Source organism: Panulirus ornatus, chromosome 27, assembly GCF_036320965.1.
Source record: "Panulirus ornatus isolate Po-2019 chromosome 27, ASM3632096v1, whole genome shotgun sequence".
In the NCBI taxonomy this organism is placed as follows: Eukaryota; Metazoa; Arthropoda; class Malacostraca; order Decapoda; family Palinuridae; genus Panulirus; species Panulirus ornatus.
The window spans coordinates 20675952-20694116 of record NC_092250.1 but is presented as its reverse complement, the minus strand read 5'-3'; the positions used below and the strand labels follow the sequence as shown (position 1 = coordinate 20694116).

Here is an 18165-nt window from a genome sequence, read left to right as displayed (position 1 = left end):
AATTACGTCACGTGATGGCTGCCTGTAATGGTTATGAGGCACATCCTCCCGGGATCATGGGAGAGTCAGGCCGTAACGTGTAATTTTCGCGCAGTGAGCAGCATGGCTAATTGGCGGCGGAAGTTGGCCAATAAGTTAGTGTATGTTATAGCCAGGGTCGAGAGGTGTTACTCTCTCCTGCAACAAGACGTACAATGTGTAACCCTCCCAACGGAAGCTCTATATAATGGGGAGTTATTGATCATCTATACAGATGCGCTTATATGTTAATGGTCGTTAACTAGACTGGTAATGTACTTATTAAGCTGATGTGATACATGTAATGTACATTTGTGACGTACTCTTGTATGTAGGTAGCATCTTAACTTCAGGCTTCTTTACGTAACGTACATAACTACCATATATTGTACAAGTCAGGTTAAGACACAGCAAAGATGATTCTTCAGTACAACTGTAGAGTATCTGTAGGTGGCAGTGTATACCTAGCTTCACACAAAAACATTTCTGATGTCCTGTACACACATTGCTAATACAGCACTCTAGATCGTAGTCTGTACGCATGGCTGGCGTATTCAGCGTATTACATATATCTTGTGATACACTTCATTCATTCCACTTATACAAACAGAACAGTGTTCATCGTAACACCACGTAGATCAACAGAACACAGTTCATCGTAACACCACGTAGATCAACAGAACACAGTTCATCGTAACACCATGTAGATCAACAGAATAGTGTTCATCGTAAGAACTCTGTATCTCACCACCCATGCCAAACCTCAGCAGTGTTGTGAGGTTGTAATACAATGTATCCAGTAAGTGTGAGTATTTATACATCTCTATGGTCACCATCAGCTGAGGTTACCATGACTCACCATAATCTTCCTGAAATCAACATTAAACAAATCGTGAGTTATGTGCCGGGGTTTGCAGGGGAAAATGTATCTAATTTTGTGTGTGTGTGTGTGTGTGTGTGTGTGTGTGTGTGTGCGTCTGTGTGTATATTACCAGTCTTTACAGCATAGCGAAGGAGGGATGCACCTGTGCCGGCACAGCACTTGACATTCCTCTACTAAAATACGATTTTCTTAACTTTCGTATGTATTTACCAGCCATACTCTTATCACTCGCAGGCTATCGTAACTATCCTCTAATTAGACTCTGTAAACATACTTCTTAACATCATTTCTCATAGTTTTCTTGCTATGACCTCCTGTTGTTCTATCTATGCATTTTTTGAGGAACTGGTCACTTTGACATCATCAGACTGGGTGAAAAACTTAAAGGTTGTGATCAAATCATTCCTTATTCTTTTCTCTTCTATGATGAGATGATTTATGGTCTCTATACTTTTAGTATGGGTCAGATCTCGTAATTCTAGAACCATCGTTCTTTCCATTTTCTAGACTTTTCCAATTACCTATTTCTACTTTTTTGAGTAAGGTCACCAGACTTGAGGAGCATATGCTATATTTGATCTAATATACGCTGTGGATATAAGGCTGAACATTTCCTTATCTATGTACTAAATAGGATTATGATATATGTCTTGAGACTGTTCATGTCCCTCACAGCTCCCATAAAGTGGAGATATAGCGGCAGAAAATCGTCCTAGATACTATTGACTTTCTGGTACTCTTCAGCGTCCCGTCCTTATAACCTTGGCGTCGCCTCAGACCGAGTTCCTCCAACCATGTATCCGAGCAGCGTTGTAGTGGGTCTAGTGTCTCCTCGCAAGGCGACGTCGTCCACATCACTGTCTACTTCCCTCATGATCATCTTTGCATCATCCGTAAACATATTTAGGCTGTGGGTCCAGCCTGTCTGGCAAATCATTTGCATAATTAAGAAGCACACTGGTCCAAGCAGCGAGATCTGCTGCGCCACACTGTGACTCCAACCCATTTCGAGAAGGTTTTCCGTCAAGTGAGTCAGTTGTTCGTCTCATGATGTAATGTTATCCCAGGATTTGTCTGATTCCTGCCTGCAGGTCCAGCGTGTATACCGACCTCTTGCGTCATACAACATCGAATGCTTCTGTCAACCCGGGAAAACATATTCATGTAACGTTCTCTTTGGTCCACACTGGCGCTCACTCTCACCAAAGTTCTTGAGATAGGTTACACCACATGACTTCCCTTTCCCGAATCCGCTTTGATATTTCCTTAGTGACCCCCGCTATAGCTGGACCTGATCTCTGATTATCTTTCCCAGTGTTGTGTGCCAGAACGACGACGCTCCTTCCACAAACCGGTCTCCAGATCAGCACAAACTCCCGCTCTTCCTTCTCAAACGCGGGACTCACATTAGCCTCTCACTCTCCCCCGAGACCATACCTTCCTCCACTCCCCCGACACCATACCTTCCTCCACTCTCCCGACACCATACCTTCCTCCACTCCCCCGGCCCCATACCTTCCTCCACTCCCCCGACACCATACCTTCCTCCACTCCCCCGGCCCCATACCTTCCTCCACTCCCCCGACACCATACCTTCCTCCACTCCCCCGGCCCCATACCTTCCTCCTCTCCCCCGACACCATACCTTCCTCCACTCCCCCGGCCCCATACCTTCCTCCTCTCCCCCGACACCATACCTTCCTCCACTCCCCCGGCCCCATACCTTCCTCCACTCCCCCGACACCATACCTTCCTCCACTGTGACAACACTCAAGTTGTAATGTCGCTCCTCTTATGTTTACCTTGTGCTTTGTGGCGGTTCCTTCTGATTCCATGGGTCATAATGATGATAACTACTCTGGAAACGACAATTTCCTCCCGTTGAATTTACGATACTTGTGTGTGTGTGTGTGTGTGTGTGTGTGTGTGTGTGTGTGTGTGTGAGCATCGTCACCTACAGACGCCACCACACTTCCCTACCCACACACCTGAACACGATCATGGCTGTCATCCGCAGCGCTGGCGCCGCTCCGCCAGTCATCTACGTCACGAGATACGGATTAATCTAATGGTAAAGTCAACATCTATAAACATAAGTGGAGGTTGTGAGCGTAATTCATGGCAGATGAACAGGAAATGACAGAATGGCGCACGAATACAGAAATAAACTAGCTAATCTGCATATTGTTAAGTGAGATGAGATGTGTGGCGCGTGTCGAGCACCGCCGGGTACTGAGATGTGTGGCGCGTGTCGAGCACCGCCGGGTACTGATGCAAAATATAGTAAGACAATATATCCTGTTACTCAGGAGAATATCATATGTTCTACGTAAATAAAGATCAGTACCTCAATATTAGCCATCATAAATTTGAAGTAAATACAAAAAAATACCTAAATGAATACCAAAATATATATCAGTTATGTCCGCGATTGCCGTCCAATTATACCTTAAAATATTCTCACGAACACTTGAGCTACCAGCATCTTACCACCTCACCTCTGCGCATGATCAACCCGTCAAGCAAGGCTTCTAAATGTTTCACTTTTGTTTAATATCACTGATATGTAAACCCAACATGAACATCCATTCCAAGCCTGATATATATATATATATATATCTTTTTTCTTTCAAACTATTCGCCATTTCCCGTGTTAGCGAGGTAGCGTTAAGAACAGAGGACTGGGCCTTTTTCGGAATATATTCACTTGGCCCCCTTCTCTGTTCCTCCTTTTCAAAAATTAAAAAAAAAATGAGATCGGAGGCTTTCCAGCCCCCCGCTCCCTCCCCTTTTAGTCGCCTTCTACGACACGCAGGGAATACGTGGGAAGTATTCTTTCTCCCCTATCCCCAGGGATAATATATATATATATATATATATATATATATATATATATATATATATATATATATATATATATATATATATGTATGTATTGTAGAAAAGTATTAAAGGGAACGTTTATTAAGGCGTGTGACCCCTCGTGTCTGTGCTGGAGTGGCTCAAGTGTTAACATTATGGTTAAAAACTTTGGTTCAAAATTGAGTCATCTGGTTAAAGTCATGGTTTAAAGCTGAGGTGAAAGGTTCAAGCTTCAGTTTTATAAATAGCATTAAAGCTTATCTTTAAGGTTCAGAATGTAAGGCTAAGGTTTCTGTATGGTAAGATATTGATTTATTTCTGAAGTTTAAGGTTAAATCAACTTATTTCTTAATAACAGATTTACTATGATGTTCTTCCTCGTCCAAAGTTTTACTTAAAGATTATATCTTAGTTTAACTTCAAGGTGTTACACCTAGATATATTTACTTCAAGGTGTTACACCTAGATATGTTTCAGAGCCGTAGTCCAAGGTTTTACCTTGAGGTTTATTTGGTGATTTTCAGTGTAAACAATGAAGGTTTTGATATGTTCTGATTTAAGCTTAACAGAGAAAATCGTTTACATGGTTTGCGTCAAAATTATTCTTATAATCTATAGATCAGTATTAAGGTAAGACTCCAATCTGAGCTTCACTTAGTGTTATCCGCCTAAGGTTCTACCATGAGGTTTATAGTTTTAGTTTAAGGTTCAGCCACAAGATTTACTAGATTAGTTTAGCTCAGTACTATGGTTTCACAACATGCCACGAGGATCTGATGACGTTACTGAAGACATCTCTAAACTGCTGGTAATTACTGGGATGTCGTTGTCCTCCTGGGATGTCCTGAAGCTGCTGAGAGGACCTGGTGACGTCATACAGTCGTGAAGACATTTCCCCCACATCCTGCAGGTTGTGGGAACGGTCGAGAGTCATATGATGGCTTCCTAAAGCTACACAGGATATCCCAGAGTTACTGAGGACGTACCCTGGCAAGGCAGAGGCCACAAACACAACGTTTGCTCCATAGTTGGGTGATGGTATGATGATATCCCAGAGCTCCTGACGAGGATGTCTCACAGGAGTACCTCCTAGGGCTGACAAGGATTTCTCTTAGCCTATCCCTGAGGGGGACAGAGAGCATCCTAGAGTTACTGAGGACATCCGATATCACAGGAGAGGCGCTGGGTACATCTTGGGTTGTTGATAACGCCTCCCAGCTTGTGAACATCCAACAGGATGTCTTATATATGATGAGAATTACAGAGGAAGTTCTCGAAGTACTGAGGAACTTTGACAGCTACTGCGAGGATGTAAGAGATAGTTGAGGGTGTTAGGCAGCAACCACACGGCACACAGCACCTACAAGAGGAATTGAGGATGTCCAGTAACTGCCGACAGACATATACGAAATTGAGAACATAATGGAAATGTTCCATTAGTGTTGCAAACGGTGAAAATAAAGAAAAGACAGTGAATATGTTGAGGTAGAATTCCAACAAACTCCATCTACACAGGGAGAGGTCCTCCTCCAGTCGCCCACACAACACTCGCCACTTATAAGGATCGCCAGCCACTGAGACGTCAGCAGTACGTCAACAGTGGGTCTCCGTGGGCACTTCTCTGTGGATCCTGCGGCAGGATTGGCTGGCTGCGACGCCTGCTACTCATACTCGATTGCCATTGGTCACTGTACATGAAAGGTATGCCGCGATTGGCAGGCTCATATTTCTTGTCAGTAATGGGTACTGGTGTGGATATATCATCTCCGTTATTGGGTTAGTTTCCTCTGAGATTCTGTCCTACTTGCAGTAGTGCAAGAGAGAATGATAAGACACAACAGGGTGCTCTTTCCTCACTCCAGATAACGCCGTACGCACTGCACAGAAGATGCTAACATTCAGCCAAGCTGATGGGAAGGTTCTGAAAGTAAGACAGATATTCTAACACAGAACTCGCAAGTTATCAAGATGATGAAATACATCAAGCTTTGTACGTTATTTGATTTTCAGATTAGAATTTGATGATGAGACACATACAACCGTTAAGACTTTACATAGGAAAGAAATCATAACAGACGCAAGATATACGTATAACAAATATGCACAACAACAATACTTATATAACGATGAGATCATTTGTTAAGTTCTGCCAGGTGTGTGTGTGTGTATAATGTTAACGAATATTAAGCATGAAGGCGCTCCAGACTTGCGTGGTTGACCTCGTGTGTACAAGATGATGTACAGAATAATGTTGTTGGCCCGGGCCTGGCCAGCCCTCCCTTCAGCAACCTCGTCTGTGGCAAACATATGGCCATGAAGCAGAGCACTGCACACCTGTCCTCCACCCGGAAGCACAGCACTGCACACCTGTCCTCCACCCGGAAGCACAGCACTGCACACCTGTCCTCCACCTGGAAGCACAGCACTGCACACCTGTCCTCCAGCCAGGAGCACTGCACACCTGTCCTCCCCCCAGAAGCAGAGCACTGCACACCTGTCCTCCACCCGGAGGGAGAGAACTGCACACCTGTCCTCCACCCAGAAGCAGAGCACTGCACACCTGTCCTCCAGCCAGGAGCACTGCACACCTGTCCTCCACACGGAAGCAGAGCACTGCACACCTGTCCTCCATACGGAGGGAGAGCACTGTACACCTGTCCTCCAGCTGGACAGAACACTGCACACCTGTCCTCCAGCCGGGCAGAACACTGCACACCTGTCCTCCATACACCCGCTACACACTGGAAAAATTAAACAGACTTATCAAAGTGATCAACATTAGATGGTGTTAAGTGTTGCCTCAGACACATGGACCGTTCAACTGAGAAGATATAGCCCACTGGAAAGGATGAGATAACCACTGAGAAAAGAAAACGCCACTGATGAAATAGTTTGAAAGTAGTAAACACCCATTTAGCCAGAGAATCTACAAACTGTGGAAGGTGAAGAATGTACTCACTGGTCAAGAAAGAATGTACTCAGTGGTCAAGAAAGAATGTACTCAGTGGTCAAGGAAGAATGTAATTAGTGGTCAAGGAAAAATGTACTTAGTGGTTAAGGAATAATGTACTCAGTGGTCAAGGAAGAATGTACTCAGTGGTCAAGGAAAAATGTACTCAGTGGTCAAGAAAGAATGTACTCAGTGGTCAAGGAAGAATGTACTCACTGGTCAAGAAAGAATGTACTCAGTGGTCAAGGAAGAATGTAATTAGTGGTCAAGGAAAAATGTACTTAGTGGTTAAGGAATAATGTACTCAGTGGTCAAGGAAAAATGTACTTAGTGGTTAAGGAATAATGTACTCAGTGGTCAAGGAAAAATGTACTTAGTGGTTAAGGAATAATGTACTCAGTGGTCAAGGAAAAATGTACTTAGTGGTTAAGGAATAATGTACTCAGTGGTCAAGAAAGAATGTACTCAGTGGTCAAGGAAAAATGTACTTAGTGGTTAAGGAATAATGTACTCAGTGGTCAAGGAAGAATGTACTCAGTGGTCAAGGAAGAATGTACTCACTGGTCAAGAAAGAATGTACTCAGTGGTCAAGGAAAAATGTACTTAGTGGTTAAGGAATAATGTACTCAGTGGTCAAGAAAGAATGTACTCAGTGGTCAAGAAAGAATGTACTCAGTGGTCAAGAAAGAATGTACTCAGTGGTCAAGAAAGAATGTACTCAGTGGTCAAGGAAGAATGTACTCAGTGGTCAAGGAAGAATGTACTCACTGGTCAAGAAAGAATGTACTCAGTGGTCAAGGAAGAATGTACTCAGTGGTCAAGGAAGAATGTACTCACTGGTCAAGAAAGAATGTACTCAGTGGTCAAGGAAGAATGTACTCAGTGGTCAAGAAAGAATGTACTCAGTGGTCAAGGAAGAATGTACTCAGTGGTCAAGGAAGAATGTACTCAGTGGTCAAGGAAAAATGTACTTAGTGGTTAAGGAATAATGTAATTAGTGGTCAAGGAAAAATGTACTTAGTGGTTAAGGAATAATGTACTCAGTGGTCAAGGAAGAATGTACTCAGTGGTCAAGGAAAAATGTACTCAGTGGTCAAGGAAGAATGTACTCAGTGGTCAGGGAAGAATGTACTCAATGGTCAGGGAGGAATGTACTCAGTGGTCACGGAGGAATGTACTCGGTGGTCAGGGAAGAATGTACTCAATGGTCAGGGAGGAATGTACTCAGTGGTCAAGGAAAAATGTACTTAGTGGTTAAGGAATAATGTACTCAGTGGTCAAGGAAGAATGTACTCAGTGGTCAAGGAAGAATGTACTCAATGGTCAGGGAGGAATGTACTCAGTGGTCAAGGAAGAATGTACTCAATGGTCAGGGAGGAATGTACTCAGTGGTCAAGGAAGAATGTACTCAATGGTCAGGGAGGAATGTACTCAGTGGTCAAGGAAAAATGTACTTAGTGGTTAAGGAATAATGTACTCAGTGGTCAAGAAAGAATGTACTCAGTGGTCAAGGAAGAATGTACTCAGTGGTCAAGGAAAAATGTACTTAGTGGTTAAGGAATAATGTACTCAGTGGTCAAGGAAGAATGTACTCAATGGTCAGGGAGGAATGTACTCAGTGGTCAAGGAAAAATGTACTTAGTGGTTAAGGAATAATGTACTCAGTGGTCAAGAAAGAATGTACTCAGTGGTCAAGAAAGAATGTACTCAGTGGTCAAGGAAGAATGTACTCAGTGGTCAAGGAAGAATGTACTCAATGGTCAGGGAGGAATGTACTCAGTGGTCAAGGAAGAATGTAATTAGTGGTCAAGGAAAAATGTACTTAGTGGTTAAGGAATAATGTACTCAGTGGTCAAGGAAAAATGTACTTAGTGGTTAAGGAATAATGTACTCAGTGGTCAAGGAAGAATGTACTCAATGGTCAGGGAGGAATGTACTCAGTGGTCAAGGAAGAATGTACTCAATGGTCAGGGAGGAATGTACTCAGTGGTCAAGGAAAAATGTACTTAGTGGTTAAGGAATAATGTACTCAGTGGTCAAGGAAAAATGTACTTAGTGGTTAAGGAATAATGTACTCAGTGGTCAAGGAAAAATGTACTTAGTGGTTAAGGAATAATGTACTCAGTGGTCAAGAAAGAATGTACTCAGTGGTCAAGGAAGAATGTACTCAATGGTCAGGGAGGAATGTACTCAGTGGTCAAGAAAGAATGTACTCAGTGGTCAAGGAAGAATGTACTCAATGGTCAGGGAGGAATGTACTCAGTGGTCAAGGAAGAATGTACTCAATGGTCAGGGAGGAATGTACTCAGTGGTTAGTCAGGGTTTTTAGTGTCTGTGCTAAGGTAATTGAGTACTGGCACAATGCATGTATAGTACCATTACAGAAAAGCTAAAGAGACAAGAGGGAACACCTGAATTACAGAGACATAAGTCTGCTGGGTGTACCTGGTCAGGAGTGGCGATTGAATGGTAGCATACATCACAGAGCACTAGACTGGGGAGGAGCAATGTGGCTTCAGGGGTGATGAAGGATGTGTTGACCAGGTATTTGCTTTGAAAAACTGAAGTGATAGATGCTTAGAAATAGAAAGGGATCTGTGTGTGCCATCTATGGAGTTGGAGGAAGCGCATGGCATGACTGCCATAGATGACTACGGAAGATGCTACAAATGTATGGTGAGAGAGGAAAGCTGCCGAATACAATGAAGAGATTTTACTAGGATAGTAAGGCGTGCGAGCAAGAGAGGAGGAGGAGGGTGAGTTGTTCCAAGTGAAGGTGGGTCGGCATCAAGGGTGTGTAATGTCACAATGTTTGTTTAATGTGTTCATGGATGGGATGGTGAAGGAGGTGCGGCTCTTTAGTATACTGGATTAGTGGAGGTGTCTGGAATGTCTGTTGCCGTTTACAGATAGATGATGATATTAGTGGCTCTGATGGCAGTCCAGATAAAGAAACTCCATTAGATGATATCTGAGACCGAGAATATGTGTAAAAGGAGGAAGTTGAGTGCTAATATGAATCAGAGTAAGATAATGAGGCTATGTGATAAGGGTAACAGGAAGAGGTGAAGAGGAAGTATTGAAAGAAAGTGAAGTACTAAAAGGAGTGGATATGACAGCTGAAGTGTGACTTGAAGTGGGATGGACGGGAAAACTCCCGAGTACATTGAGGACTGTATGGGAGGAGACGTGAATGTCTGTTAGGGTAAATCGTTATGTTTGACGTCAGAATAGCCCAAAAGGGTCTTATGGATCCGCCTTGCCATCGAGTTGAACCAGTCCAGATGAAGCGAACAAGAAAAACCAAAGAATTGGTGTGTGGGGTTTGACCACGGATGGTGGGCACTGGTTTTCGTGCATGATATGTAGTGGATGTGAGTAAATCAGGTCGTTGATTTGCTTGTCATTTGCTATATCTCGTTGAAGCTAGAAACGCAAACAAGCATGAAAAAAATGTATATATATATATATATATATATATATATATATATATATATATATATATATATATATATGTGTGTGTGTGTGTGTGTGTGTGTGTGTGTTTGTGTGTGTGTGTGTGTGTGAGTGTGTGTGTGTGTTAAGAAATGAACAGCAGAACTGCGAATCAATCGTGTAGATACATCAACGGATCCAAGTGAAGTAGTGTTCCGGATGTGTTCCTTAGGTTCAGTGTCTGGTTGGCAGACACACTGTTGGTAACATTGATATCAAAGCAGACCACGAGAAATATTACTCCAGTTGAGAACAATACTAGCAGCACTGACAGTATCAGTAGCAACACTAGCAGCACTGACATCATCAATAGCGACACTAGAAGCATCAACTGAGTAAATAGCAACACTAAGAGCACTAATAGTATTGATAGCAGCTCTAGGAGACTGACCAGGCCCTTATCATCGACATGGTTACCATGATCCAAGCAACATCATTACTGGAACTAAATCGACCAGCGTCAAAGAAGAATTTACCATCAATAGCTACCTGACCACGACCATGACCACAACATCACCAATAACTTTCCTGAAGTCACAACCATGACCACAACATCATCAATAACTTTTCTGACGTCACAATCATGACTAGATCATGATCATTAACTTCCCTGACATCACAACCATCACCACAACATCATCAATAACTTTCCTGACGACACAATCATGACTAGAACATGATCATTAACTTCACTGACATCACAACCATCACCACAACATCATCAATAACTTTCCTGACGACACAATCATCCCTAGAACATGATCATTAACTTCCCTGACATCACAACCATCACCACAACATCATAATTACTTTCCTTCATCGTAATCATGACCACAACGGCATCATCAACTTCCCTCTATGATAGTTATGATCACCATATCAACAATAACCTCCCTTCATCATAATCATGACTACAACATCATCCTTAATTCCCTGGTATCACAAAAATTACCACACCATTGATAATGATAACCCTGACATCACAATATTGACCACAACATCGTCACTGACTCCTGTGTGCCCTGAGCATCATTGGTAATATTACCACCATAAGGACTGAAGTTGACCCACATCATCACTACTAGTGATTCAGCCATCCCACGTCATCATTACTGGTGATCCAGCCATCCCACATCATCACTAATGGTGATTCAGCCATCCCACATCATCACTACCAGTGATCCAGCCATCCCACATCATCACTACTAGTGATTCAGCCATTCCACATCATCACTAATGGTGATTCAGCCATTCCACATCATCACTACCAGTGATCCAGCCATCCCACATCATCACTACCAGTGATCCAGCCATCCCACATCCTCACTACCAGTGATTCAGCCATCCCACATCATCACTACTAGTGATTCAGCCATCCCACATCATCACTACTAGTAATTCAGCCATCCCACATCATCACTACTAGTGATTCAGCCATCCCACATCATCACTACTAGTGATTCAGCCATCCCACATCATCACTACTAGTGATTCAGCCATCCCACATCATCACTACTAGTGATTCAGCATCCCACATCATCACTACTAGTGATTCAGCCATCCCACATCATCACTACTAGTGATTCAGCCATCCCACATCATCACTACTAGTGATTCAGCCACCATCTCTCATGATAAGGGCAACAACTGGCAAGAAACAAAAATCCAAACAAGTAGTACATGTATTGCAGTATCTTCAGTAGCCAAGAGGGACAGTACATGCACTGTAGTACCTCCAGTAACGAGGAGGGACAGTACATGCACTGTAGTACCTCCAGTAACGAGGAGGGACAGTACATGCACTGTAGTACCTCCAGTAACGAGGAGGGACAGTACATGCACTGTAGTACCTCCAGTAACGAGGAGGGACAGTACATGCACTGTAGTACCTCCAGTAACGAGGAGGGGCAGTACATGTGCCACAATACTTTCAGTAGCCAGAGAGAGTAGCGCTACCATCTATAAGATAAACAGAGATCGGTCAGTATTCTCTCTCCGATCAGGGGCAACATAGCTCTATAAGACCTCTGCCCTTCATCGAAAAGCGATCACATGGCCATAATTCTGTCTTCCATACAGGATGCACAGCGCCAGTCTCTCAATCCATCTAAATTACGAGTATTGATTCCTTTGATCATAGGGCGCAGACCAGCAGCACAGCCTCTTTCTTCATGTTCAACAGTGACAAATAAGTTACTGTTCATGTTGATATCTAAGTATTCATCCATGCATATGTAAACCAAGTGATTCTCATACTCGATCATTCATTCAGATTTCCAGTAGCTCATAATTTGTTAATCATCTCGGGTAATATTCTCTACGAACGATATATTTCACAACTGTTTTTTATCAAATAAATATGGATATCTTACATTTGGGAAAAAATGATATTTATCTTGTTGCAGAGGTATGAGTCCTTAGGTCGCCATTATGTGTTTCTGCAGCTTATAACCTCTCCTGACCTGTGTTCCTGCAACTTATAATCTACTCTGACCTGTGTTCCTGTGTCTTAATAACCTCCCCTGACCTAGGGTCTCACTGGCCGGCCAGAAATGCTACCCTTGAGAAACTCCTGCTGTGTACCTGACGGAAGCCCTGCCACCTACTGTGTAAACTCATGTAGCCTGATGCATTTCCTTTTATTTCCGACCTGAGGGAGGCTGCTTGCCTTTGCTGTCTACCTGACGGAAGCTGTTTCATTTGTTGCGTTCCTGACAGAGGCTGTATCACGTGTTGTGTACCTGACGGAGGGTAACCTCACCTGGAGCGTAGTAGGGCAGTGCCGGGGGAAGAGCCGTCATTATAGGAGGCCCTCTGTTGCCGGCGTCGGAGGTAGATGGCACGGAAAAGGCTGTCGATTGGCCGCCTATGTCAGGGATGAGCATCTGGGGCAGGTGTGGCGGCGGGAAGCGGGGAGCAGCTGCAGCAGATGTGCCCAGAGCCGCGGGTGGAGGAGGTAAGCACCTCAGACACCTGCGGTTGTGGTCACCAAAACGTCAGGCCGCGTCAAGTAGGACTTGTTCACAGAAGTAGTGGCGGTGCGTGTCACAGCCGCAGCGGGTCCACACCGTTGCAACACAAACTATTGCAAACTTTGTGGTGTCCTTGACACTTCAACATCCAGTCCTGCGTCAGCGGAGTTTGGCAACCAACTTTTTTGTCAACATCACTCTGGCAACTTCACCGTATCACGATCTTCACACGGATGACGTTGGTAGACACGAACAACGCACGCACACCCGGCGCAGTGGTTCCGTACGCACCTGCGACTAGCTAGTGACTACACCTGCGCTCATTCGCAAAATATACACTGACTACCTAACCTGACTACCTCCGCCACCTGCTGTTCCTATGGCCCAACACGCCACGCTGAGACAAAGGGATACTCGATCTTATTGGTCTCAATGGACAGGTAGAACAGAAGCCTCGCTCTCATTGGCTGCGAGGAGGAGCCACTGCCCGTGACTCACCGGCGCCTGATTGGTTGATAAGGTATACAGGGGCGGGACTCCGGCGGGCTCCGGAGGGCGAGGCGGAAGTGTCTCATCAAGGGAAGGCGGGGCCTGACGCTGGCGGGAAATGAACAAAGTTACACCCGGGGCGACGCGTCCTGGAATGTTGTCAGCCAGTAAGTCACCACCATTGTTGACGGACCGGCCTCACTGCACGCGACCGACGCGTCGCACCCGCCCCTATGACTAGCCGACCCCGCTGCACGCGACCGACGCGTCGCACCGCTCCTCTGAAAACCAGCTCTACTGCACGCGACCGAAGCGTCGCATCGCACCGCTCATCAGACGGACCAATTCCGCTTCACGCGATCAACGCGTCGAAATCCCTCCCTACCCCACACCCATGGTGGCGGGGCCTCATGCTGGCGGTGTGGACACTATTGTCAGGCTACATGTGACAGGTGGAGGACGTACCTCACAACAGCATCACTCTGACTAACTGTAAGCCACACCAGGCTACACCAGGGGCGATAGGCTACACCAGGGACACCAAACAACACCAGGGGCACCAACCAACACAAGGGTACACCAGGGGCACCAACCAACACAAGGGTACACCAGGGGCACCAACAAACCTAGGCTACACCAGGGACACCAACCAGCACCGGGAAAATGATGCTACACTAGGAGCGTCAAGGATACATGCTACACCAGGAGCATCAAGGACACATGCTACACCAGGAGCATCAAGGACACATGCTACACCAGGAGCATCAAGGACACATGCTACACCAGAAACATCAAGGACACATGCTACACTAGGAGCATCAAGGACACATGCTACACCAGAAACATCAAGGACACATGCTACACCAGGAGCATCAAGGACACATGCTACACCAGGAGCATCAAGAACACATGCTACACCAGGAGCACCAAGGACACATGCTACACCAGGGGCATCAAGGACACATGCTACACCAGGAGCATCAAGAACACATGCTACACCAGGAGCATCAAGGACACATGCTACACCAGGGGCATCAAGGACACATGCTACACCAGGGGCATCAAGAACACATGCTACACCAGGAGCATCAAGGACACATGCTACACCAGGGGCATCAAGGACACATGCTACACCAGGAGCATCAAGAACACATGCTACACCAGGAGCATCAAGGACACATGCTACACCAGGGGCATCAAGGACACATGCTACACCAGGAGCATCAAGAACACATGCTACACCAGGAGCATCAAGGACACATGCTACACCAGGAGCATCAAGGACACATGCTACACCTGGAGCATCAAGAACACATGCTACACCAGGAGCATCAAGGACACATGCTACACCAGGAGCATCAAGAACACATGCTACACCAGGAGCATCAAGGACACATGCTACACCAGTAAGCATCAAGGACACATGCTACACCAGGAGCATCAAGGACACATGCTATACCAGGAGCATCAAGGACACATGCTACACCAGGAGCATCAAGGACACATGCTATACCAGGAGCATCAAGAACACATGCTACACCAGTAAGCATCAAGGACACATGCTACACCAGGAGCATCAAGGACACATGCTATACCAGGAGCATCAAGGACACATGCTACACCAGGAGCATCAAGGACACATGCTATACCAGGAGCATCAAGGACACATGCTACACCAGGAGCATCAAGGACACATACTACACCAGGAGCACCAAGGACACATACTGCACCAGGAGGACCAAGGACACATGCTACACCAGGAGCATCAAGGACACATGCTACACTAGGAGTATCAAGGACACATGCTACACCAGGACTTTCAAGGACACATACTACACTAGGAGCATCTGGAACACATGCTACACCAGGAGCATCAAGGACACATGCTACACCAGGAGCATCAAGGACACATGCTACACCAGGAGCATCAAGGACACATGCTACACCAGGAGCATCAAGGACACATGCTACACCTGGAGCATCAAGGACACATGCTACACCAGGAGCATCAAGGACACATGCTACACCAGGAGCATCAAGGACACATGCTACACCAGGAGCATCAAGAACACATGCTACACCAGGAGCATCAAGGACACATGCTACACCAGGAGCATCAAGAACACATGCTACACCAGGAGCATCAAGGACACATGCTACACCTGGAGCATCAAGGACACATGCTACACCAGTAAGCATCAAGGACACATGCTACACCAGGAGCATCAAGGACACATGCTATACCAGGAGCATCAAGGACACATGCTACACCAGGAGCATCAAGGACACATACTACACCTGGAGCATCAAGAACACATGCTACACCAGGAGCATCAAGGACACATACTACACCTGGAGCATCAAGGACACATACTACACCTGGAGCATCAAGGACACATGCTACACTAGGGGCATCAAGGACACATACTACACAAGGAGCATCAAGGACACATGCTACACCAGGAGCATCAAGGACACATGCTACACCAGGAGCACCAAGGACACATACTACACCAGGAGGACCAAGGACACATGCTACACCAGGAGCACCAAGGACACATACTACACAAGGAGCATCAAGGACACATGCTACACCAGGAGCATCAAGGACACATGCTACACCTGGAGCATCAAGGACACATGCTACACTAGGGGCATCAAGGACACATACTACACCTGGAGCATCAAGGACACATGCTACACCAGGGGCATCAAGGACACATGCTGCACCAGGAACGTCAAGGACACATGCTACACCAAGTACCCCACACTACACCAGGTACACCACACTTCACCAGGCACACAGGTACACCATACTACACCAGGTACATCACACTACAGCAGGTACACCACACTGCACGAGTTACACTACACTACACCAGGTACACCATACTACACCAGGTACACCACACTACACCAGGTACACCATACACCAATGGAAACATCACATTAGACAGGAACACAAGGGAACTAACTGTCTCTTATGTTGGACGGAGAGTTGTATAAATACGAAGGATTGATCAAAATGGTACATCTTCTAATGTGTTTATAGTTCCCCTAACCTAACCGAACCTAACCTAACCAAACGCAAACTAACCTGACCTAACCTAACCTCACCTAACCTACTGCTCTTGACTGGAACAGATGGAATTTCAAAAACGTCCATACTGTGTGAGAGATCAATTTAGTCCAAGTTTCAATTTCTGTCATTTATGTTCTTCTGTCTCTTAGAAACACAATCTTCAGTCGTTCACTTCTGTTATGATCATAATTTAGTATGTAATTGTCTGCTGTTACCCTTTTGATAAATTTTATGCTTATCTATAAAATGGAAAAATTTTATAAATTTCGTCATCAGATTTTAAAGTAGTATATATATATATATATATATATATATATATATATATATATATATATATATATATATATATAGATAGATAGATAGATAGATAGATAGATAGATAGATACAGATATAAATATATAGTAAGTAGATAGGCAGATTGACACACAGAGGTAGACTGATAGATAGATAGATAGACAGGTAGATAGACAGACAGACAGACAGGAATATAGGGAGACAGGCAAGTTGATAGATCAACAGATAGACAGCCAGACAGGTGATAACACAGACAGATAGACAAGTAGACAGACAGGCGGAAAGGTAGACAGAGAGACAGATAGACAGGGTCATCATCACATGACAGATGTAGCTGGTGGCCCGACGTCGACCGTTGGGGATGGCAGGTGTCCCGGGCTGAGCACAGCTGTTGTGACACATGTCTCTCTCTCTCTGTGTGTGTGTGTGTGTGTGTGTGTGTGTGTGTAGTTGGTCGGCAGGAGCCATGGACCGGTAATAGCCGCTTGGTTATCACGAGGGAATTAACGACTGCTTCATTGTCGGCCAACACTTCATCGAGTGTCAAGTGGCTGTCCTCTCCAAGCCATCTTTCCTCTCTCTCTCTCTCTCTCTCTCTCTCTCTCTCTCTCTCTCTCTCATTATATATATATATATATATATATATATATATATATATATATATATATATATATATATATATATATATATGTTTGTGTGTGTGTGTGTGTGTGTGTGTGTGTGGGTGTATAATCGGTATTAACTGTGTAATGGTCATTTGTAACAACCACGTCAGAACTCGTTCTAAAACTTCCAAGGAAACATTCTGTGTATGATGGTACAGTACAGCTGTGTTGTATATGGCGCCTCACACCATGTACAGTAGCACATACGGCACAGTTTACAATGCTAAGAGTCATTATAATTCATAGTTTCACAATTTCATATTGAGCAGTCACTTCCAAGGCTCAGGAGCCTAATGTCTTGCCTTCATGTGTTGACCAGTATTCAGAACTGATATCTATCAGAGCTACTTAAGTCAGCTTTGACGTAACATGTATACATGTAGCCAGCCTACTGTCGGCATGAGTCACATGTGTGGCCCACTATCCTGGTGAGTCAGACGTGTGGCCCACTATC

General features: G+C 44.8%; 1 protein-coding gene across 1 annotated transcript in view; it reads right to left on the bottom strand.

Moving 5' to 3' along the window:
• The window catches only part of LOC139757669 (uncharacterized), a 26576-nt gene extending 12354 nt beyond the window's left edge, over positions 1-14222 (bottom strand). Inside the window, exon 1 of the mRNA XM_071678432.1 lies at positions 12970-14222. Coding sequence (XP_071534533.1) covers positions 12970-13093 — 124 coding nt within the window. The 5' untranslated portion in view covers positions 13094-14222. The remainder of the gene's footprint in view (positions 1-12969) is intronic.
• Positions 14223-18165: the final 3943 nt, after the last annotated feature.